This window comes from Pleurodeles waltl, chromosome 4_1, assembly GCF_031143425.1.
Source record: "Pleurodeles waltl isolate 20211129_DDA chromosome 4_1, aPleWal1.hap1.20221129, whole genome shotgun sequence".
Taxonomy (NCBI): domain Eukaryota; kingdom Metazoa; phylum Chordata; class Amphibia; order Caudata; family Salamandridae; genus Pleurodeles; species Pleurodeles waltl.
In genome coordinates, this window is record NC_090442.1 from 46502218 (window position 1) to 46525876 (window position 23659).

The following is a 23659-nucleotide window of genomic DNA, read 5'->3' on the forward strand; positions in this document are numbered from 1 at the left end:
CTAACGTCAAGTGTGTCGAATGCCCTTTCAGCTACAGAGTCAGGTTGAGGGGAAAAAAACTGGGTGCTCTATAGACTGGTTGAGGTGGAAAGGGGAGACCACTTTGGGCCAACACCTAAGATTGGTTATAAGAAGCACTTTATCTTTATGGAGTTGGGAAAAAAGGTTCTTGAAGAATGAGGGCCTGCAACTCACTGATGCACCTAAGTGATGTGATAGTTATAAGGAAGGCAATCTTCCAAGAGAGGAACTGCATGAGGCATCTATGCAGTGGCTCAAAAGGGAGTCCCATGAGTCTAGAGATTATTAAGGTTCCAAGCCACAGCACGTAGCACCCTCGATGGAATTATATGATTAAGGCCCTCCATGAACGCTTGAATAACAGGGATTTTGAAGATGGAAGACGGTTTCCTGCTCTGCATATATGCAGCAACAGCACCTAGATGTAGCCTGATGGATGTTTAAGCCAATCCAGACCTTTGAAGATGTAAGCAGTGACATGTAATGTCTTGCACTGTACAAGTTGGAGAACTGATTTTGGTGTACAATAGTGCCCAAAACACTTCCACTTTGCAGTGTAGTAAGTGCGTGTGGTGGGCATATAGGCTTCTCTGAGAATGTTTATGCACTCCTACAGCAGAGCAAGATAACCAAACTCTAGGACCTCAGAAGCCGAATTGCTAGGTTGAGGTGTCTGGGGTCTGAAGGCCGGACTTTGCCTTGGTCTTGAATGAGAAGGTCTGGCCTATGGGGGAGCTTCTCGTAGGGGACAATGGACATGTCCAGCAGGGTTGAGAGCCATGGTTTCTGGCCCATGTTGGAGCCACTAGGATGAGGCTGGTGAATGTTTGCCTCAACCTCCTGACCACAAACGGCATGAGCGAAGATGAGGAAAAGCATAGGCAAAGATCCCTTACCAATTCATCCACAGAGCACTGCCCATGGACTGGGAGTATGGAATCCTGTCAGTGAAGTTTTGGCATTTTGCGTTTTGAAGGTACAGCACAACAGTTGTGTAGTCTGTACGCACTGCAACTACCTTACCTTGAATCAGGATTGGCGCCGCAGGATAACCAAGCTGTTCACCTCCCTTGCAGTAGTATCAGGTGCATCTAAAGCACACCTCATGGTGGCATTAGAGATGGCCTTGTCTTCCTTAGCCAGCTCTTCCACCCTCTTAGGGTATTGATCAGGGAGGTGCAGTAAGAGTCCCTCCATTTCTTCCCAGTGGGCTATCTCGTACCTGGAGAGGAGGCCTACTGAGTTGGTGATATGCCAATGAGTGGTTGAACCAACCGTCCCTCTCTTTTTCGCAGCATCAATCCGCTTACTCTCAGTGTCAGGAGGCGGAGCATCCCTGATGGCCTGTGCTGCTGCTCTTTTTCTAGGAGCAGTGCACAGCTTTGATGTGTGGCCACTTATGAGGAAGGGTGAGAGATGGGAGGTCCTCACACACAGTCCGGAGGTGACGAGGTTGTTATAGCATCTTCTGGAGCCTCTTGTTCCTCTCCCAAGAAAAGCTCCTCACCTAGCTCCAAGATGTCAGAGTAGATGTATTCAGGGGCTTGTGGGCCAGGAGGTCTGGCAACTCATCCAACCCCACTTCTTCTTTGGCACCCAGGGGATTGGCCTCGCTGAAAATGTCTGGTGTCTCAGAAGAAGAATGGGCCCTCCTGCCATGTATCCACCTGTGGTCTTGATGCTACCATAAAATCCTTTTACCACAAAACACTGAGCAGTAGTCACAGTGGCTCTTGTCATACTCTGGTGAGAAGCACGAGTTGGTGACAGCAATTTGGCCAGTCCAGGGATACTTAGAATGGCACTAGGGGAATCTCTTGCACGTCATCTGTTCCGATACTTGAGGAGTGTCTTCATTCTCTGATCTGGTGACCCCAAGGGCTGCACTTTGTCGATGTGTTCTAAGGATGGAAGTGGTGCCACACACTAAAAACCATGTTGAAGAGTCTTTTCGCAATGGAGTGGAGGACAGCAGACACAAGGCCGTGATGGGAACTGACAAACCAGTCTAGACCGGGAGCACACTGGAACATGTCTAAACACGATGGCTGAGAAAGGCAATCTAATAATGGAGTCGGTGACATGCGCATCTACCGCCAGAAGAGGAGTTACCAAGACCTTGTAACTCAAAAGACATCTTTGGAGAAAAACAACTTGCAAAGCTCGAGCCCAGAATTAGATGGCTGTATTATACACAGCATGTGTATCTACAGCCACACATGCTACAGACATAGGTTTTCTTTCAGATGGTTATCACTACTGTCTTTAATCTGTGCTAGATCAACAGTGGTGTAGACTGATAGACAGGGCACCTAAAAAAGCTTAAATAACTGCAGTACAGTTTTTTAAGCTGTTTTACAATCCAAATGATTTCAGATGACTGCACTATACTATAAATTGCTAAACCCCATTGCATAGTCAAACATAAGTAATCATTTGGTGGTTAAATAAATGTGGAAATACTGCAGCTTCTTTCTGTAAGCTAAGCAACATAAAACTAGAGATAAACACTGATGGAGATTGTAGGAGGCTGGCCTGGCTTATAGTGGGTACCTTGTGGTACTTACACTTTGTGCCAGGTCCAGTTATCCCTTATTAGTAGAATAGAGGTGTTTCTAGCAGCTTAGGCTGATAGAAGGTAGCTATGGCAAAGCAGCTTAGGCTGAACTAGGAGACATGCAAAGCTCCTACTATACCACTTATATCATATAGCACAATATCATAAGAAAACACAATACTCAGTTACTAAAAATAAAGGTACTTTATTTTAGTGACAATATGCCAAAAGTATCTCAGAGGATACCCTCACTTAGGAGGTAAGTAATATACACAAATTATATGTACACAAACCAAAAACAGGTAAGTAACAGTAAGAAAAGTAGTGCAAACACTGTAGAATCACAATAGGATGCAATAGGTGAACATAGGTCCAGGGGCAACACAAACCATATACTCCAAAAGTGCAATGCGAATCACGAATGGACCCCAGACCTATGGGAGATTGTAGAGGGTCACTGGGACTGTGAGAAAACAGTAAGGGTGTCCAAAATACCCCACGCCCAAGACCCTGAAAAGTAGGAGTAAAGTTACCCTACTACCCCAGAAAGACAGAATAGTCGTGATAGGGGATTCTACAAGAACCACAAGCACCAGCAAAACACTGAAGACGGATTCCTGGACCTGAGGACCTGTAAAGGAAGGGGACCAAGTCCAGAGTCACGAAAGTGTCTGGGTGGGAGGGGGAAGGGGGGGGGGGCAGGAGCCCACAAAAGCCCGGATGAAGGTGCAAAAGGGCTGGAAGAAGCCGAAGATTCTGCAACAACGAAAAGGGCTAGGAACTTCTCCTTTGCATGGAAGATGTCCCACGGTGTGCTGGAGGTTGCAGAAGTGTTTCCAGGCAGAAATACCGCAAACAAGCCTTGCTAGCTGCAAGAGTCGCGGTTGAGGATTTTGGGTGCTGCTGGGGACCAGGAACTCATAGAGCCCCCGCAGAAGTACCGGAGCAGGCACTTAGAAGATCTGTGAACTCAGAGTCACAAAAGGAGGGTCCCACGACATCGGAGTCCAACTCAGCGAGGTGGGCAATGCAGGACGGAGTGCTGGGGACTCAGGCTAGGCTGTGCAGAAAGGAAGTCCTGGAAAAGTGCACAGAAGCCGGAGCAGCTGCAAATCACGCAGTACACAGGTTTGCTGTGTGGCGTGGGGAGGCAAGGACTTACCCCCACCAAATTTGGACAGAAGGGCCACTGGACTGTGGGAGACACTTGGACCCAGCTCCTGTGTTCCAGGGACCATGCTCGTCAGGATGAGAGGGCACCCAGAGGACCGGTGATGCAGACGTTTGGTGCCTGCGTTGGCAGGAGGAAGATTCTGTCGACCCACAGGAGATTTCTTCTTGGCTTCCAGTGCAGAGCATGCACCACCAGGAAACAGTCGAGAAAGCTGGCAGGATGAGGCGCTACAATGTTGCTGGTAGTCGTCTTGCTACTTTGTTGCAGTTTTTCAGGCGTCCTGGAGCAGTCAGCGGTCGATCCTTGGCAGAGTCGAAGAGGGAAGTGCAGAGGAACTCTGGTGAGCTCTTGCATTCGTTATCTGAGGAACAGCCCAGAGGAGAGACCCTAAATAGCCAGAAACGGAGGTTTGGCTACCAAGAAAGGAGGCTTGGCTACTGAAAGAGGTAAGCACCTATCAGGAGGGATCCCTGATGTCATCTGCTGGCACTGGCCACTAAGAGCAGTCCATTGTGACCCAACACCTCTGAATCCAAGATGGCAGAGGTCTGGGACACACTGGAGGAGCTCTGGGAACCCCCGCAGGAGGTGCAGGACAGGGGAGTGGTCACTCTCCTTTCCTTTGTCCAGTTTCGCGCCAGAGCAGGGCTAGGGGGTCCCTGAACCGGTGTAGACTGCCTTATGCAGAGATGGGCACCATCTGTGCCCATCAAAGCATTTCCAGAGGCTGGGGGAGGCAACTCCTCCCCAGCCCTTCACACCTATTTCCAAAGGGAGAGGGTGTGACACCCTATCTCAGAGGAAATCCTTTGTTCTGCCTTCCTGGGACTGGGCTGCCCAGACCCCAGGGGGGAAGAAACCTGTCTGAGGGGTTGGCAGCAGCAGCAGCTGCAGTGGAAAACCCGGAAAGGCAGTTTGGCAGTACCCGGGTTCTGTGCTAGAGACCCGGGGATGCATGGAATTGTCCCCCCAATACCAGAATGGTATTGGGGTGACAATTCCATGATCCTAGACATGTTACATGGCCATGTTCGGAGTTACCACTGTGATGCTACATATAGGTAGTGACCTATATGTAGTGCACACGTGTAATGGTGTCCCCGCACTCACAAAGTCCGGGGAATTCGCCCTGAACAATGTGGGGGCACCTTGGCTAGTGCCAGGGTGCCCACACACTAAGTAACTTGGCACCTAACCTTCACCTGGGTACCTAGGTACCATATACAAGGGAATTATAAGGGTGTTCCAGTGTGCCAATGAGAATTGGTAAAATTAGTCACTAGCCTACAGTGACAATTTTAAAGGAAAGAGAGAGCATAAACACTGAGGTTCTGGTTAGCAGAGCCTCAGTGATACAGTTAGGCACCACACAGGGAACACATATAGGCCACAAACGTATGAGCACTGGGGTCCTGGCTAGCAGGATCCCAGTGACACATATCAAACATACTGACAACATAGGGTTTTCACTATGAGCACTGGGCCCTGGCTAGCAGGATCCCAGTGAGACAGTAAAAACACCCTGACATATACTCACAAACAGGGCAAAAGTGGGGGTAACAAGGGTAGAAAGAGGCTACCTTCCTACAGAGATGTACAACAAAAAAAAGAAAAACAAATCCCATGAAACCAGGAGCCCTAATTATAAAGCAATTTTAGGTATACAAGAGTATACCAGAGAGGCATAATCCCCTCACTGCTGAATACTTAAAGCAGTTCGAAATATTAGGGATTATCCCAGAGAGTCAGAAACCTAATCGCTGCGTATTATAACACTGTTATAAATTCAGGCATTTATCTCCGAGAGGCATAACCCCATTCACTGCTGATTGTAAAACACTTCAAAGTTTGTGTGTGAATACCCAAGAGAGGAATAACCCCAATCACTGCTGATTACAAAGCAGTTCAAAGTTGGTGCTTGAATATCTTAGAGAGACACAAACACCTTCACTGCTGATTACAAAGCAGTTGAAAGTATAGGTGATAATGGCAGAAAGACAGAAACACAGAAGGGGGAATGGGGGGGGGGCAAGAAAGAGAAATGAGAGAGAAAGAGAGTGAGAGTGAGGGCGTGTGTGTCCCCTCGAGAGTATTAACTCAATCACTGCTGATTATAAAACAGTTTCTAAGTATACAGGAATATCCCAGAGCGTCAGAAAACCAATCACTGCTGATTATTAAACAGTTTCCAAGTACAGACAACATTTCTAGGAGGCATAAACCCAATCACTGTTGATAATAAAAGTGTGTGAGTGGATATCCCAGAGAGGCATAAACCCAGTCACTGCTCATTATAAGATAGCTGCAAGCTTGTGCATGAATATCACAGAAAGGCACAAATCCAATCACTGCTGATTATAAACCAGTTCCAAGTTTGTGTATGAATATCCTAGAGAGGCATAAACCATATCACAGCTGATAATAAAGCAGTTCTAAATATAGGCGATTATCTCCGAAAGGAATAAACCCAATCACTGCAGACTACAAAGAAGTTCTAAATACAGGTGAACATCCTGGGGAGTCAGAAGCCCAATCACTGCAGATTATAAGCCAGTTCCAAAAACTGATGAACATCATAGGCAGTCATAAACACACTCACTGCTGATTATGAAGCAGTTCAACAGACACACAAATATCACATAGAGGCATTACCCATATAATTGCAGATTCTCTGGAAAATGTGTTGCTACTACACACCAAGCACCAAGTAGATGCCACGTGCCACATGATAACATTAGGTGAAGCGAGCTCTCACTTTAATCCCAGCAGCACATCAATGTAGAAGCATTATAAACTGTGCGAGTTTAGAAGGACTCACTCTCCAAACTCATGAAAATAAACTTGGAACGGATCTTGGGAAAAATGTGAAGGACCGGGGGGCAGGAAATGTGAGAAGCAAAACCTGAGGCCAGCATCATTTTACACCTCACATAACTCTGGGGTGAATAGATTCATACTCAACATTCATACTTATGGCTATGAGACACTCTCAAGAAAGCTAACCTTTGCAGTAAAAGAAAGAACAATATCACCATTTGATATGTGTTGTAATTATTTTTTTAACCTTTATTTTTCTTTTCTATCTTTTTCTTACTAGTTCTCATATATTCTACTCCTCATTTCCTGAAGTCTACTTTCTCTTACTTCAACTCACTTTTGCTCTGTCAGCAGGTTTCGCTATCCTTAGCCTTAACTTCTAATAGCTTTCTAAGTGGTTAGGTAGAAAACTGAACAAATGACAGAGCATGCTACTCTGATGTCAACTGCAGTGTTTGCAAACAATGTAAAATGAGACTTCCAATCCCAGAATTTAGTAACCTCTGTAACCCTCAACATCTCTTCTCTGTAATGTGTTTATAGTGGGTCTCTGCAGGTTTTGAGGCATATGCAGCTCACTTCTCTTCCAGTGCATTTACAATCGGTCAGATTTACATCAGCCTCACAATGGGACATGTAATTCCTACTGCACAAGTTAAAACGTATACTATTGTAAAACCACGTTACAGCACCTGGGCATTAAATCAGATCAGAAACTGAAAAACATCTCTGATGATGAATCAAACTAATCTTGATCTGACGGCAGATGCTGGATAAACCAAACCTGTGTACTTTTACTGTTTGGTCTGTTGTAGGAAATGACCATCTTTTGTGTGGTGTACCCCCAGATTTTTACCTTGACTGTTTTTGTTGGCTGTAGAGCTGCACGTTACCCTTACTAACAAGTAGTAATATGCATGTGCTCTTCCTTTAAACATGGTTGAATTTGCATATTCCTAATTGGTATATTGAACTTGGCTATAAGTCATTAGTATGTGGTACAAGCTGTAACCAAGGACTGGAATGTTATTGTCAGCACTGGACTGTAGCACCCATTGTGCCACCCAACTAGTGGCATTGGAAACCACACCAAAGGCCTACCCCTGTAGCTTGGCTGTTGCAGTTTTTAACTGCAAATTTGTCCTGTCAAAATAACCCCCTTTGAAAGGCCTAAACCTTTCTTTTAAATATTAATATGTCACCCCTAAGGAGACTTTATTGCCTATAAGGCAGGGCACATGGCATTTAAAAGTAGGACATAGGAAACTTTAATGTTAGACATGCCCTTACAGTGAAAAAGCCCCAAAAGCTATTTTTACAGTAGAAAGGATGTCTGTTCCACAGTAAGACACTGGGTTACATCATTACATTTTATAATGCTGATTTCAGTCTGGAAAGAGCTAGAAATATAATTCAAAGGCTCCTTAATTGTTATTTAAAATCCGATTTAATGGTAGAATCAATTATTAACAACTTTCAAGGAAAATGTACATTTGGAAAGTTATCTTCCAGATGCCTAAAGCCTCTAAAGGCCCATTAGCTCCAGATGTTACCTGGCAGTTGAATAACCACCTTGATGAAGTGTGAAGGTCTTGGTTAGGGGTGGTGTTTCTGTTCATCTAGCACAATGACCATCTGGGCTGTGCTCAGGAACTAGATTAACTTCAAATATGCTTACCTTTGCACAGACAAATGTTAGCTGACACCTGGGCAGAGTCTTTCTGTGCTCCCTCCGTCAGGCAGACTCCAATACGAGAGGGATAGGAGATGGCCCCAGAACTGGTTTAGAGTGACCACAGAGGAGGGATTGCTAATTTTCAAGGCCACATCTTTAGAGTGGGCACACAGGCAATGCATAAAGGAAGGAAGGTTTTGCCATCTTGGATTAAGGCAGAGAAGGGCACAGTGGGATTGCTTGCTGTAGGGCACACAGGAGGTGCTGCAAAAGTGGGAAGGTTTGCCCCTGGGAACATTTACTCCACTAGTTAGAGAGGGGCCAGGAATAACCCCCATCATCGGGCTGGTGCCAGGCATAAATATGATGCCCACAGTTCGAAGTATTAGGGATTATCCCAGAGAGTCAGAAACCTAATCACTGCTTATTATAAAACTGTTATAAATTTTCAGAGTACAACTGGGCTTGAGGAAGATTAGAAGACGACTGAACCAGCAACCTGGGACCTGAGAAGAGCCTATAAGACTGGGCCTGCTCTCCCTTTTGAAACCAGGACAAGGAAGCTGATCTGCTGTGCAAGCAACAGGAAAACAAAAAGATACAAGAGACCTTTTCTGCAACAGTTTAGCTGACCATTTCCAAACTGGACCTGCCCTGGGCCCTGCTAGTGTGAGTCTTGAAACCCAAGTGCTGCCCTCAAGGCCATGGGACCCTTTGCTTTGTCAAAGTGTACTCCTCCTAACATATCCTGAAAGCATGGAATTAGAAACGTTTTGGCTCCAAAGACCTATGGGGGACCAGGAACAATCTGCCAAGCTGCTCCGATGAAGGTGCGATCCTGCTCGCCTTAGGATTCAGGTTGTGACGGCTTTGAATGTTTCTGCAGCAGCAAATGCGAGGGCCTCAAGGAGAAGGTATCTGCTTTTTGTGGAACCCTCTTCTGTATCAGCCTTGTTCCACTGGAAGAATCTAAGCTTAAAAAAAGTGACTAAGGGGGTCATTCTGAGTTTCCCGCTGGGCTGGCGGGCGACCGCCAGAAGGCCGCCCGCCCGCCCAGCGGGAAACCCCCTTCCACGAGGATGCCGGCTCCGAATGGAGCCGGCGGAGTGGAAGGGGTGCGACGGGTGCAGTTGCACCCGTCGCGATTTTCAGTGTCTGCCACGCAGACACTGAAAATCTATGTGGGGCCCTGTTAGTGGGCCCCTGCACTGCCCATGCCAGTGGCATGGGCACTGCAGGGGTCCCCAGGGGCCCCACGACACCTGTTCCCGCCAGCCAGGTTCTGGCGGTGAAAACCGCCAGAACCAGGCTGGCGGGAAGGGGGTCTGAATCCCCATGGCGGCGCTGCTTGCAGCGCCGCCGTGGAGGATTCCCTGGGGCAGCGGGAAGCCGGCGGGAAACCGCCGGTTTCCCTTTTCTGACCGCGGCTTTACCTCCGCGGTCAGAATGCCCCCGGAAGCACCGCCAGCCTGTTGGCGGTGCTTCCGCGGTCGTTGGGTCAGAATGACCCCCTAAGTCTGAACATAGAAATCTTCACAGGTTGAAGGGACTAAAAGTAAACCCAGATCTGTGACTGGGGGTGAGTGTTTGCATTGTTCAGCACTCCGTCCATCATCCTTTTGTGTTGCTAAAGTTGCCCTAAGTGGGACGGGTATGCCCAGACGTGGGTCCCTTGCTCACTGTGCCACTGGATTCAAGCTAGCCTGACTGATGAAGGGTGATACCCTGAAACTGGTCCTAGGACGCTTTTTTCCGGTCCAGGGAGGACCTGGCCTGGCGGTTCGGGCTGGACTGTTTCCATGAGGAACAGGGTCAAGACTGATTTGCATATGGCTGGGTCCAAACTGGGGTGGCATGGTGAGCAAAAGAGTGATGGAGTAAACCCAGATCTGTGACTGGGGGTGAGTGTCAGCGTTGTTCAGCACTCTGTCCATCATCCTTTTGTGTTGCTAAAGTTGCCCTAAGTGGGCGGGTATGCCCATACATGGGTCCCTTGCTCACTGTGCCACTGGATTCAAGCTAGCCTGACTGATGAAGGGTGATACCCTGAAACCGGTCCTAGGATGCTTGTTTACGGTCCAGGGAGGACCTGGCCTGGCAGTTTGGGCTGGACTGTTCCCATGAGGAACAGGGTAAAGACTGATTTGCAAATAGGTGGGTCCAAACTGGGGTGGCATGGTGAGCAAAAGAATGATGGATTAAACCCAGATCTGTGACTGGGGGTGAGTGTTTGCATTGTTCAGCACTCCGTCCATCATCCTTTTGTGTTACTAAAAGTATTCGACCAGCAAGGGACATTTACTCGACGTGAAATCCGAATTACTCCAGGTCTGCGATTTCCCACAAAAAGTCAACGGCTTCACCAGGACCTTGTCCAGCAGGTATCCAATGCTGTGCAGCTCTTTATGGCCAGAGTCTGCTGCCTTGCACCGCTGAATAATTCTGACTTCCATTTCAGAGACTAAGGGCCTGATTTAGATCTTGGCGGTCTTACCACTAATCTGCCGTGGCGGTGGCCCCAGGAACACCATCAAGTTGACTGTGTTCCACACACCGTATTTAGATGTACTGCGGCGGAGCCACTGACCACCAAAACAGAGTGCTCTTCCTACCTCAAGTGGGAGGGTTCCTGCTGACCATATTTAGATATTACAGTCCTACAGGCAGTGTACTGCCAGAGGATTGCTGATGGAGTGAGACCATTGTTGGACCAAATGGACATCGGACAGTGGCAATGGAATACAGGTAAGTCACACACACACAAAATGTACCTTGCCTGTCCTCTCTTCCGACCAGTGTCTGATAACTTAACACATATAAGAAGAACCCATTCTTTAAACAAACCCATTTCAATTTGCACGCCCCCATGGACAATCTTTTGTTCGTTCCTTTCCTGGTGCTATCTTTTCTCAGGTGTTGGAACCTCTACCTTTACTTTGCCTCATATCATATCAATTTAGGTACATGTGCTACATTGTCCACTTCCACGCGACAATTCACATTAGATGGGGAATAATTGAACAACTCACGCCCCAGCCCTGTCAGTCTGGCTCCAGGGCCCTTGGTCCCCTTATTCATTTATTCCTTTATCAATTTTCTCCCCAACCTTCTTCTCCTCTCTCTTAACTTATAAGACATCTCTATCTTTTTCTCACCCCTTGATTAACCCTTCTCTTTGTTCTCCTCTTTCTTTTACATACTCTCTCTTAACAGTTTATTCACAATCCTTCAACCAATTAACCGGAACATCTGTTAGATTGTATAAGTTTATATATCTATTATGGAACCACTTGCTGTAAAAAAAAAAATGCTTTGCTTTGCTTTGAAAGTATATTTCTATATATTATGTATCACCCTATATTCTTAATAAAACAATTCAAACACACAAAAAAAAAAAAAAAAAGTACCTTGCCACACACTTATCCATTACACAACATACGCACACTGTTGACGTTGAACCCACACATGACACAACCACAACAACCAAAACAACTACACACTCATGTACACAAACATACTCACACAACGGCACAACCACACAAATCACGACAATGACCACCACACAACAACACTCACATGAAGGTTTCAAGCAGCAACACAACACAACATACACAACACCATTAAACCCATATGCAGGTGGCACACATAGTGACACAACCACATCACCCGCTCCCTCCACCTCAACCAGCCGATTGCATTGGACACAAACATACACAACTGGAAGCACAACATGACAGGTACAAGACCCCTTGCAATGTGCACGCATGGACACAGTTGACAAATGTGTTTGTACCGTCACTTTGGTGCTAGCATTTATTTGGCAATTAATACTGACATCAGAATGACAGTTGTGTATGTGTGCGATACGTGTAATGTACCAGTGTGTCCTTATCCATGTCTGACCCAATTGTGTCTCAGACATATACTACATACAGTGATTTACAAAAAGTACTGTAACATGTATATGACTGCAGTGCTCCCAAGCTAATATGAGGTGCCCACACAACGTACACAGGCAATGCAGATTCCCTACCATTGAGTCAAGAGAAAGGGGGGATGGGGGGTTGTGTTTGTGGGAAGCTGGCCTGGTGTGTGTTGAGCACCTATTGTGTTATCACCCTATACCAGCTTCAGGTATCCCCTATTAGTGAGGTGTAGTCAATGTTTAGGAAGCCAGGCTCTCTAGAGCAGCCAAGACTTATCTAGAAGACATGCAAAGTTTATGCAATACCACTTATAGTCACGCAGCACTTAAACACATGAAAGAACCACACAATGTTACAAAAATAAAGGTACTTTATTAAAGTAACACAAATACTAAAATTTGTATAGGCAATACTCTACTAGCAGGTGAGTAAACACACTATTATATACACCTTATTACTCAGGAATGGGCATTGAAAGCATTAGAAAACAGTGAAATGACAGTAAACAATAGAGACCCTAGGGGGAGACTAAACCAAATACTAAAAAAATGTAATGCGAAAGGCAGATCCCCACCCAGGTAAGTGGAATCAGTAGAGGGGACCTGGAGGAACTAGGAATCCCAAAAGGTAAGTACCAGGATGCCCCCAGCGATGAGGAGCGATGAGGAGAGAAGAGGTAAGAACCTGTTTTTTTCCAAAACCACAGATAAAATTTGTAGAAGGACTGTGCAAGACCAAAGCAAGACTGGAAGAAACAGAAGAGGGATCCCGACTGAAGAGGACCTGCAAATGAAGGGGATTGTGTCCAGTTCCCATTGGAGTGTCCGGTTGGGGCAGGAGCCACTCCCCACCATTCTTGAGATGCAGGACCAGGTCGACGGTGAAGATCAGGAGTCAGCTATGCAGCACAGGAGCAGAGGAAGAGTTCCAGAAGTGATGTAGTCGATGTTCCACTTCGGAAGAGGAGTTGCAGTCCATCAGAGGTGTGGAAAAACAACCAACATGCCTTGGCAAAGGTAAGAGTTGCAGGAGAGAGGATCCACGTAGCCGGTTGTCATTGCAGTTGGTGCCTGTGGATGCCGGGGAGTGACTCCTTCACTCCAAGGGAGATTCCTTCTTGATTCTTGATACAGCCTAAAGAATTGCCGCCCTCAGAGGATGAACAGCCGGGGAAATGTTGCAGTTGCTGGAAGGAGCTGGAGAAACAATGTTGCAGAGTGAAGTCATCGCTGCAGCTTGTAGGTTCCTGTGAAGTCCAGTTGCGGTTCCAGTGGCCATAAGCCGAAGTAAACATTGCAGAGGAGTCCTACTGGAATCTTGAATGTCGAATCTGAGCATCCACCCAAGAGGGAGACCCTATATGGCCCTAAAAGGGGGACTGGCCACCTACCAGGGTGACCACCTATCAGGAGGGGGCTGTGACGTCACCTGCCAGACGTGGCCACTCAGATGCTTCCAGAGGCCTCTGCCCACCTTGGATTCAAGATGGCAGAATCACGTGGCCACCTGGAGGAGCGCTGGGAAATTGTCTGTGTTTTGCACCAGAGCAGGGACCAGGGGTCCCTGGACTGGTGCAAATCAGTTTATGCAAGGAGGCCACCAAATCTGCCCTTCAAAGCATACCAGTGGCTTAGGGACGCTACCCCTCCAGAGCCATGTAACACCTATTGCCAAAGGGAGAGGGTGTTACCTCCCTCTTCCAAAGGAAATCCTTTGTTCTGCCTTCCTGGGCTTAAGCTGTTCAAGCAGCAGGAGGGCAGAAACCTTTCTGTAGGATGGCAGCATCGCGGGCTGCCTAGGAAAACCCTGCAAAATGGTAGGAGCAAAGCTGGGGCTCCTTTAAGGAGCCCCCAGAGTGCATAGAATCATACAACCAATACTGGCAACAGTATTGGGGTATGATTCCAACATGTTTGATACCAAACAAGCCCAGGTTCGGAGTTACTATTGTGTAGCTGGACACAGGTAGTGACCTATATCCAGAACACGGGTAAAATGGCTTCCACGCACCCACAAAGTCCTGGAAAATGGAGCTGAGTCCGTGGGGGTACCTCTGCTCATGCAAGGGTGCCCTCACACACAGGTACCTGCACCCTGCCCACTGGGCTAAGAGGGCCTGCCATAGGGGTGACTTACAGTGACCTGTAGTGATAGGGCGCATGCATCTTTTCAAGCAGGCTGAAATGGTAGGCCTGCAGACACATTTGTTATGGGCTCTCATGGGTGGCATAATATATGCTGCAGCCCATGGGGAACCCATGGTGCCCCAATGCCCATGGTACCTAGGTATCATACACTAGGGACTTACATAGGGGCACCAGTATACCAACTGTAGGGTGCACTAAGTCCGGAGCAACCAAACTGAGAGGGAGAAAGCACATTCACTGGGGTCCTGGTTAGCAGGATCCCAGTGAACAGAGTCAAAAACACACTGACAGAAGGCAAAAAGTGGGGGTAACCATGCCAAAAAGAGGGTACCTTCCTACATTGTTTCTCTGTGGTCCAGGGGCAGCAGTGATGGAAGGCGTTGTCCAGTCAACAACAGAAGTAGATTCTGGAAAAAAGGTGACTTTTCACCCCATTTTACTCCCAATACGCCAACTCAGATGTGGAGGTCGGACCGCCACAGATGACTTGGCGGTAAGGCACATCCAAATCTGCACGGCTGTAAGGGTGGCTGAGGTCCTGCCATCAGCCACTATTTCCTAAGGCGCCATCGACATGGATGGGAATCCTCGGCAGAGTCTACAGGACACGGGCCGTCTATCACCTATGCGACCGCTAATATCTAAATCTGGTGGGCCAAGTCGGCAGGCAGGTTTTCAGTTGGAAAACTGACAGCGGGACCATTACTACCAAGATGTATATCAGGCCCTAAGTCCGAAGGTAAATATTCTGACTGGGGTAACCTGTTTTTTGTATCTGTCCTACACTCCATCGCAGCATCCCTTAACTCATGCCCAGGGAACAGTCAAGTCACCCAGATGAATGTGGTTAGTACTCAACACTTTTTGGTATGATTTTGAGCCATAAACCTCTGGTTCCCCTTATTTTTGTCATTTTGATGTAATTTTACTTATTAAAATTTACTCTATTTTTTCTTGTTTTGTGTTTTGACTTAATTACTTTATTGATACTGTATGAATAATTTACGCATTGCTCTAACTTAACCATATCTACTCTGTGCCATAGCTACCAGGTGGTTGAGCTCAAGTTTAGTGACTTTTGAGATTCACCCTAAAAAGGATTGTGATTTTTACTTGAGGAGGGTAGGCACCCCCTCAACTAACCCTCCAAATGTCTTAAGCTGTTAATTAGTTAAATAAAAGGGTTGTAACTGTCAATTAAGTTTAATGTTTCACCTTTCTAAAACTTGGTCAAGTTTGATAAAACCAACCACGTGTACTGTGCATTTAATTCTTTGTCCCCTATAAATATAATGGATTAAAAAAAAACACTAACGAGTAATGAGAGCTTATTAGGAGTTTACTTCATCAATGTAAAGATAGTCACACAAAGGGCTCTTGTTCACTGTAGGAATATCGAACTATAAACAATTAGCATGACTTCCATCTGCTAAGAAGGTCGACTGAGAAAACTGGCCAGAATGTCGGCACCTCGTGACAGAAGATTCTGAACGCTTTGTCTTCAGACCTCTTCAGGTAGATGCCATGTTTTATGTGATCTGTTCACTAGAGGTTCAAGATGTAGGTGTCATAAATGAAGACCATGACTTTCAAGTATCACCTCTTTCACCTTGCATCCGATGACCTCTGGTCTAAAAGAGGATAAGACGGAACCTCTGCGATGAGAGAAACCATAACATGTTCACATACGCCTGGTGATCTCTCTCAAGTACTATCAGGAGAAAGAAAATGGAATGACTCTAAGTAGGGCCCAAAAAGCAGTCTGTAGTATCAGTATCCTCCAGTCACTCTGCTGATCTTATCATTTGTTTTTCAGGAAGCACCTAAGTATTCTCCTTTACTGGCCTTGTCTGGGGTTGTCCTGTATGAACTCTAGCCTTCTTCATTCTAGATTTGCCTTAGCAAGTATTGGCAGCTGAGCAAGTGTATATAGTCAAGTTGGACCATTACGATATGATGAGTGACATTTACGTTAAATCAGTCTCTTGAAATCAATGTGGAATGTCGTTTCTGCTTCAATCCAGCACTACTTCACAGGATAAGCCATCGCTAAGTATTTGTCATATCTTGACATTGTTAAGTTGAGTTCAACAACTTACCTCGATCATTCAAAAATATTTTAATGAAAGCACCTTGAAAATGAGACAGGTCTCACGAGACACGTGTTCTCTGTACCACAGCTTCAATGTTTATCCACTTAAAAAATTGCTTTAACTTCTCTTTTCAAGTGATGGCACTCTGCATTCATTTACATAATTGTAAACAACTATGAGATATATCAACTAAATGTATACACTGAATGAAAACATATATTTAATTCCAACATATTTGTGTATTGTGGATACAACTAAGGTAAAAGAATAGAGGTGTATTTCTTTAGTACTGAAACTTCATTCTGGATTTGAATAGGTGCCTCTTACATTTATTGTTATTTATATTGGTGAATGATAGGGTAACCATCAGCCTCGTGAACACTTACCGCTGGACTTGAGCTCAAATTACCCTGATACCTTTAAATTATATATGAAAGGTGTCAAGTGTCTCCTTCTCAAGGTGGAAGATCTGTTATAAAATCAGTAGCAATTGCATGCCACGGCTCTCAAGCTGCTGGTAACAGCTGCACATACCCCAGAGCTCAGAGTGTTAAGGTTTGTGCTGAGCACAGGTGCAGCAGGTAAGAACATATGTTTGGCCATGAGAATGAACAGTAGGACACCACAAGGATGATAAAACTGCATCAAAAGTAGCCTTAACTCCTCTATGACCAGAAATCGTTGAGCCAGGACACATTTTCATAACATTCAACTGTAATTCCTTTGTTGGCTAAAATACAAACAATTTTGTCAAATTAGAAAGGTCTTTAAATGAAGATCTTCTGGTTCCTCAGGGTAAGTATGTACTAGAGCTATCTTGGCTTTGTCTAAGAAAGACTGAACTAATTCAGCTTGTGAGTGAGTTACAGGCTGATTGTAAGGCTGAAGGCGTGATATAGTATTCACCAACCAGGAATATAACTGAGGGTAAATCAAACTATGCACAGAAAACGCCTTGTAGTTTGAGGACTATTCTTCTATGGAAGAATTCTTAAACATCGAAAATCTCAGTGATCAATTCAGAATTTGAATGACTTGTTAGAGCCCATGAAAAGAGGTCTCTTTCAATACACACTATATTCTTGGGTAATTTTTCTCTTTCAAATACTGAGTAGTTCTGTTCAGACTCTGACAAAACATGAGATGGATAAAATACAAAATGTTATGATACTCGACAATACAAAAAATTCACAACAGCAGCCAATACCGAATCCATAAAGAGCTGAAAATGGCAGGAGTACTGCACAACCTAAACGGCATCATTAAAACTGTTGCCTAACCTGATTTAATTTTTGCCAATGACAAGCAAATGAAGTGACTCGTACCAGTACAAATACAAACCAGGGTTTCCTACATATGTCTGTACCTCAGTCTTTTAGTCTAATTCTCAGAGAGAAATGAGCTTCTGTATCCAAGCCAAAGTTTCTTTCCATGTATACCCTTCCGTTTGCTGATACAATATTCACAATGTAACTGTTTCATAACTTAGCTTCATTGCTATTGTTTCTCATACACCTGCCCACCAGTTGTTGACCTAGAGAGTTTTGTAGACATCTGTTATTTTGTAATCCGTTCCTGGGGGATGGCCTTTAGCGATATAGCAGGCGGAGGACAGGGGGTCCAATTATTAATGGGACACACTCCAAGGCACACTCATTGTGCTCTATTAGCAATGTTAGTATAATGATTCAACCTCATTTTATTGCTTTCTGATACTCTTTCAATCTGGAGCACCCAGATAAATCAAGTCACTCACTTGCGCCGCTGGGTGCGCTCTCTCGTCTCTCGCAGTCAGCGTGGCGCGCGGAGTACGATTCTTCCTCCGTTTTAACTTTCAGTGAAACAACTGATGCAATATCTGCAAACCCAGTAATAAAACAGGACAGAAGAATACAAATGAATGGTTGGGAGAATCAGGTCCTTTATTCTTCTATGAATTAAACATATATACTAACAGAGAAAAATAAACATGGAAGTTCCATTAGAGGAAAATGTCGATCTTCCACCGCAACAATTAGTTGTTTTTAAGCTGGTAGTATTTGTAAGGCAACACAGCACGGTTGTCCCAAGGCATCTTCTTTAAAGTTTGGATACAGAGAAGAGGGAACAAGCTTATTTATAGAAATCCCTTTGTTAATGGGAATAATGTGTGATGACAACGATCAGTCACAACAGTTTAAAAGTCTTTGGCACACGTAAGGCAGTATCCACGGATGGCCGAAACCTTATCACTGCACGTACAGTTTCATTTGCAATGATATAGAGCTGGGTCAAAGCATTGTCTCAGCTACCAACATAAATGTGAACAAATCAAAACTGGAAAAAGGAAATATTTCCCTATAAAACCCTCATTCTAATTTGACAGGACTCCTTGTTCATCTGCAAACAGGCTAGCAGCATGTGCAAAATCACAGCACACTATTTTGCTTGCGTTCAATCTTGCCAGGTAAAACCTGGCAAAATTCAGAATAAGGAGCAAATACTGCCCCCAGTAAACACCACCTTTCGAATGAGTGTTCGTACTGTGGTACTACTATCCATGATAAAAGGCAACAGAAAGCTACTGCTACCTCTTCTCATGGTCCCTAGCCATTCTCTGTCCTTTCCGGGCTCCATACCATTCTTCTGCAATTCTCCTCCTCTTCTTCAGTCCCTCTCTCTAGGTTTTCTTTGTGTCATTTAAAAATATTTTCACTCACAGCACAGAAATGTGTGAACCTTATCAGCCCTATGGGCCATCTCTCCTTCTACTCCACAATGATGCATGAAACCAGAGGCTTTGATTGCATCTACCCTCAAAACATTTTCAGAGTCCAAAACGTGATCATCCGTAAGAGAAGAATACGTAGGTGTGTTCAGGTCAACTTGTTGTCTCAGTCATGGTAAAGTAAATATTCTGTGAAAATGTTTTTGTCAAAGAATGACCGTGACTGTGCCTTGGTAATCTTACAGCAGAAGACGGGGCAGGGCACTAACAAAATGGGGAATGTTCATATCTTCCTGAAGCAGAATATGTCAAAAAGGAATCCAATAATAGACTAAGACGTGTATGACTCTGAGTGAAGTACAGGAGTGGATGGTACAGTGAACTATACAAAAATACTTTGGCCTGATTTAGATATTGGTGGAAGTTACTCCGTCACAACGGTGATGGATATCGCGTCTGCTGTGATATAACCGTTGTGATGAAGTAACATGTCTACTGAGCTCTAAATCAGGCCCTTTGTTTCTGCAAGTTTGTTCATTTAAAAGCCAGCAGAGAAAATATAATTTTTGGAGAACTTTGTCACTGACATTTTAGTTGAGGCTTAAAGAACGTACGCGAAAGCAATGAAGATTGTTGCCTATGGAGCTGCGTATTGCAGATCTCATCTCTCCTTCGCTTTATGATAGAGTGAGATCCATCACTGCTAGGAATGATGGGGTTAGATGAATTTATAATTTCATTCCTGCCTGTATTTCTTATCCAGTGACCTCACTCACAGGATTACCAAAGGAGCCTTGGTGCATAGCAGAGCTGTTAGGGGAGAATGCGTGGCGTGATGCGAGATGTGATCGTTAGTAGGAGTCTGTTCTACTGCAGATATAAACTGGCAGTGCCAGTTTACCCTCTTCACTTTTATATCCCATACCTGCCTCTGTTCCTGATCCCTCCCCATCTGACCATTTTGATCCTGAGCTCTACTAACAAGCAGAGTCGGACCTGCATGAAAGTGGAAATTTCTGAGAATTGTGTTGCTTCCGAGGTATTGGAAAGATTCGACAAAAACTTTCCGATCATATAGCATTAGCAGATCCTTCTCAGAATGGAATGTTTCATGGAAATCTGTTTATGTGGTTGGGTGGGGGGAAATGAAGGGAGGCCTTTCAATTTCAATCTGAAACTTTGCTCCTTTACAGCAAAAAAAGCAAAATAGAATTGCATCAAACGTGGCATGAAACAAGACCTTTACTCAGCGGTGTGCCTTTCCTTGCTTTAGTGTAAATGTGTGCAGTAGGCTTTGAGATTCTTACATTAAACAAGCATTTGCAATGCAACGGGTCTCGCATTTGATCGTGTTACAGCTATTAGCATTGTAAACTCCTAACCGGACTTTTCTTGCCACATAAACTAATAATGAAAAGTAAAACAGTTTCACATATGCAAGCCGATGGTCGCCATGACATGCAAAGTGCTCTACTTCTGCCCAGCAAGATAGCGCTGTGCAGGAAATAAAAAGATAAAGAAGTCCAGAAACCAGGCTGAAAACATGGATCCTCGTATGTTTTCAATAGTTTACCGGTGCGCTCGAGGCGGGCTAAACACCGGAAAAGGCATGATGTATACATGCCCTTCACAAATGGAATCAATCGATTTTTAAAAGGCAAGCCCACAAACTAATGAAAGTGACGGGCATGGTTAAAAGCCCACATAGAGATTACAACATAGTCTAGCGCGCTTCACCCTAAAAGGCGTCAGAAGGTCTTCAATGGGATAATGTATACCTATCCATAAAATATTACACTGTGGCTCCACTTTGCAAAGAAATCGTTAATCCATTTAGAAACAACAACAAAAAAACACTGGGTGAGGGAGCTTTTTCTACATAGTCCATTTTGTATTGGCAGATTTACACCCTCTAATCCGCATGCACTGAGTACAACAATAGTACAACCCTCAGCACTTGCATGCTTACCTGTGGTGTTAGCGGTCAAGCCATGGCATTGGACACGTTCCAAAGCGCGGCTGGACCACCGACACCACTAGTGGGCCAGATGTAGTACGGCTACACTGAGCGAAGCACACAAGTGTCCGCTGGTAGGTGCTCACCGGGTAGACATTTAGCACGGTGAATAAATAGGTGAATTCCTGGTCCTCCAGCCCAGAAGAAATTACCATAAAAATGACTAGGCAATGAAACATGTCAGCTGCTCGTAACATACTGGTAAACATGTACTTCGTTGTGCTAATCATGTACCGAGGACAGCGCTATTAAAATATTATAAACAGACCTTTGGATACATTTTTAGCTCAATCCTACATGAAACGTATGGATGGAAATTAAGGCTCTATCTTTAGGTACCTACAACGATTAGCAATAGGGACAGGTAATGAAAAACAAACATCTTAACTTCTGGCCTGCATGACTACACCAAGGACGAGAAGACTTACCGGTTGGATTTGGTAACCAACAGGCACTTGGTGCATGCTAACGGGAGATGTCTCCCAGCCTCTTGCATCAAACGTTTTTTAATTTTGACTGATGATATGGAACTGTTTGTATGAATCAAATATTGAATGGCCAATCTCTTTGCTGTAAGCTGAGGTTGCTAGCTGCCACGTCCACAGTAGCAATTTAAAGTAAGGTGCATAAAATAGTTTTTTTTTTGTTGAATTGATTGAATGGACGGCATCGCTGTTTTGTTTACCCTCTTTTAGCTCCCCTTTTTTGAATGTGTCAAAGTTTGTGCTAATCAATCAAGGGGCGGCAAACTTAAGGGGGTTGCAATGACATTTTCATTTGCTAACTGTTTGATACATATGCATGAAATGTAGTAGACAGTTAACAAACTGCACTCAGGTTCAAGTATTTCAAACATCCAGTGGCAGGTTTTGGAGGTTTGCAAATTAGGACGGGGTGGGTTACAACATTATTGATGAGGGGGGCCAATGAAGTGTTCATTTGCTAATAACTTTGGCACTGGTTGATAAACACACATCATCTGATAGAGACTTCTAGTTGCAGATTCCTTACCTTTGAATTTCCCCAGGCGTCAGACTGGATCCGGAGATTTTTCTTCGAGCAGTACCTCTGTGCACCGTCAGATGGCGTCGGTCGACTCCGTGGGTGTCGTTGGCATTGTGTTTGCCGTGATGACGTCACGGTCATATATAGGCGCCACCCTGGTGCGCTGACGTCAGTTCTTTTCTTTCCACGCCAGCCTACGCGCAGGTCCAGAGAGAGCTACATTAGTAATTTTTTGACTACATCGACACTTTTGTCAAAGTTTTTGATGAGTTTGTGGCTGCGTCGCGGGATATTCAAGCCCTGCGACTCCTATCACCGAACTATGTCAGTGACGGATCCGCACCTCGTGTGTCTTTGGTGCCTGGAGCGTAATCACGACCCAAAGTCATGTTCCGAGTGTCGGGCCATGAACATGGAAGCTTTGAGGGAGCGGTCCCTAAAGATCATGGCGGCCCGACACTCGACTCTGCGGCGCTCACGGTCTCGTTCGAGAGGAAAGCCTCGAGACCGGCTGCGGAGTCACAACATCTCTTCGTCCTTGAAGTCATCGGGACATTCGGGTCACAAAAAGAAGAAGTCGAAGAAGGACAAGCGTTCTTCGACTTCACCCAGTCGCTCGGATGATGCAGCACTGGAAGAGCATTGACGCTCTAGGCCTCCATCTTCGGAGCCTTCTTCTAGGTTGGCTCCGCGCTTCCCCGACTTCCCGGTAGCCGGAGCCACCCCTGCAGACCAACCAACCTTCGGCTCCCTCGGGCACAGGTGAGTTGGTGGGGGCCCCCTCGCGTTCGAAGTCGTCGCCTTTGGCCACAACTCCGGAGTGCCCCTCCGGATCCAATCGCAGATCCGTCCCGACACCGGTTGTGCCACAGCGACCTACCCCGGAGTCGGGTCAGAGGTCGGCGCTCCTGACATCAGTTGGGCCCACAATCGACGTCAATCCCATCCTCATACCCCACGACCTGGAGCTGGAACAACATTGTTCAATGCTGATTCGGTTATCTATGGGCTCTCCTGGGTCCAGGGTTGATCCCTTATGCTTGTGGGTATGGATACCGGGAGAGTATGGAGGGGACGCTGGACACTTTAGAATACCAGCTTGACCCCCAAATGGACTGGGTGCAGGATTTGGGTGATGCCAGCGGTCTAGACACCTCCCCTGAAACTAGTATGCGCTCCCCTCCTACCGTGGCTACGGAGGAGGATGGCTTTTATTCCATGGTGGTGAGAAGGGCGGCTGAGGTCCTGGACCTTGAGCTACCTTCTGTTTAGGTTAGGCCTAATATTCTAACCAACGTGCTTCAGCCGGGGTCTTCCTCTTTCGAGCCCCTTCTTCCGTTTAATGAAGCACTGACAGACGTCCTTTTGGGTACCTGGTCCAGACCCAGCACAGGTCTTCTGTGAATAGGATGATTGCCCACTGCCATGGGCCTGCGTCGTCAGACCCGAAATTCCTCACCCATCACCCCACACCTGAGAGCCTTGTCATCCAGGCTTCTTCCTCATCTGGCACAATCCCT

General features: G+C 45.6%; 1 protein-coding gene across 2 annotated transcripts in view; it reads right to left on the bottom strand.

Annotated features, from left to right (window-relative positions):
- The window catches only part of LOC138287360 (zinc finger protein 558-like), a 79618-nt gene that overhangs the window by 14334 nt on the left and 41625 nt on the right, over nt 1-23659 (bottom strand). The window contains exon 5 of one of the 2 annotated variants that reach the window (XM_069227730.1): nt 18167-18268. The exons of the other annotated variant lie outside the window; for it this stretch is intronic. Within the exon in view, the coding sequence (XP_069083831.1) occupies nt 18167-18268 (102 nt within the window). The remainder of the gene's footprint in view (nt 1-18166; nt 18269-23659) is intronic. 2 annotated transcript variants of the gene reach the window in all.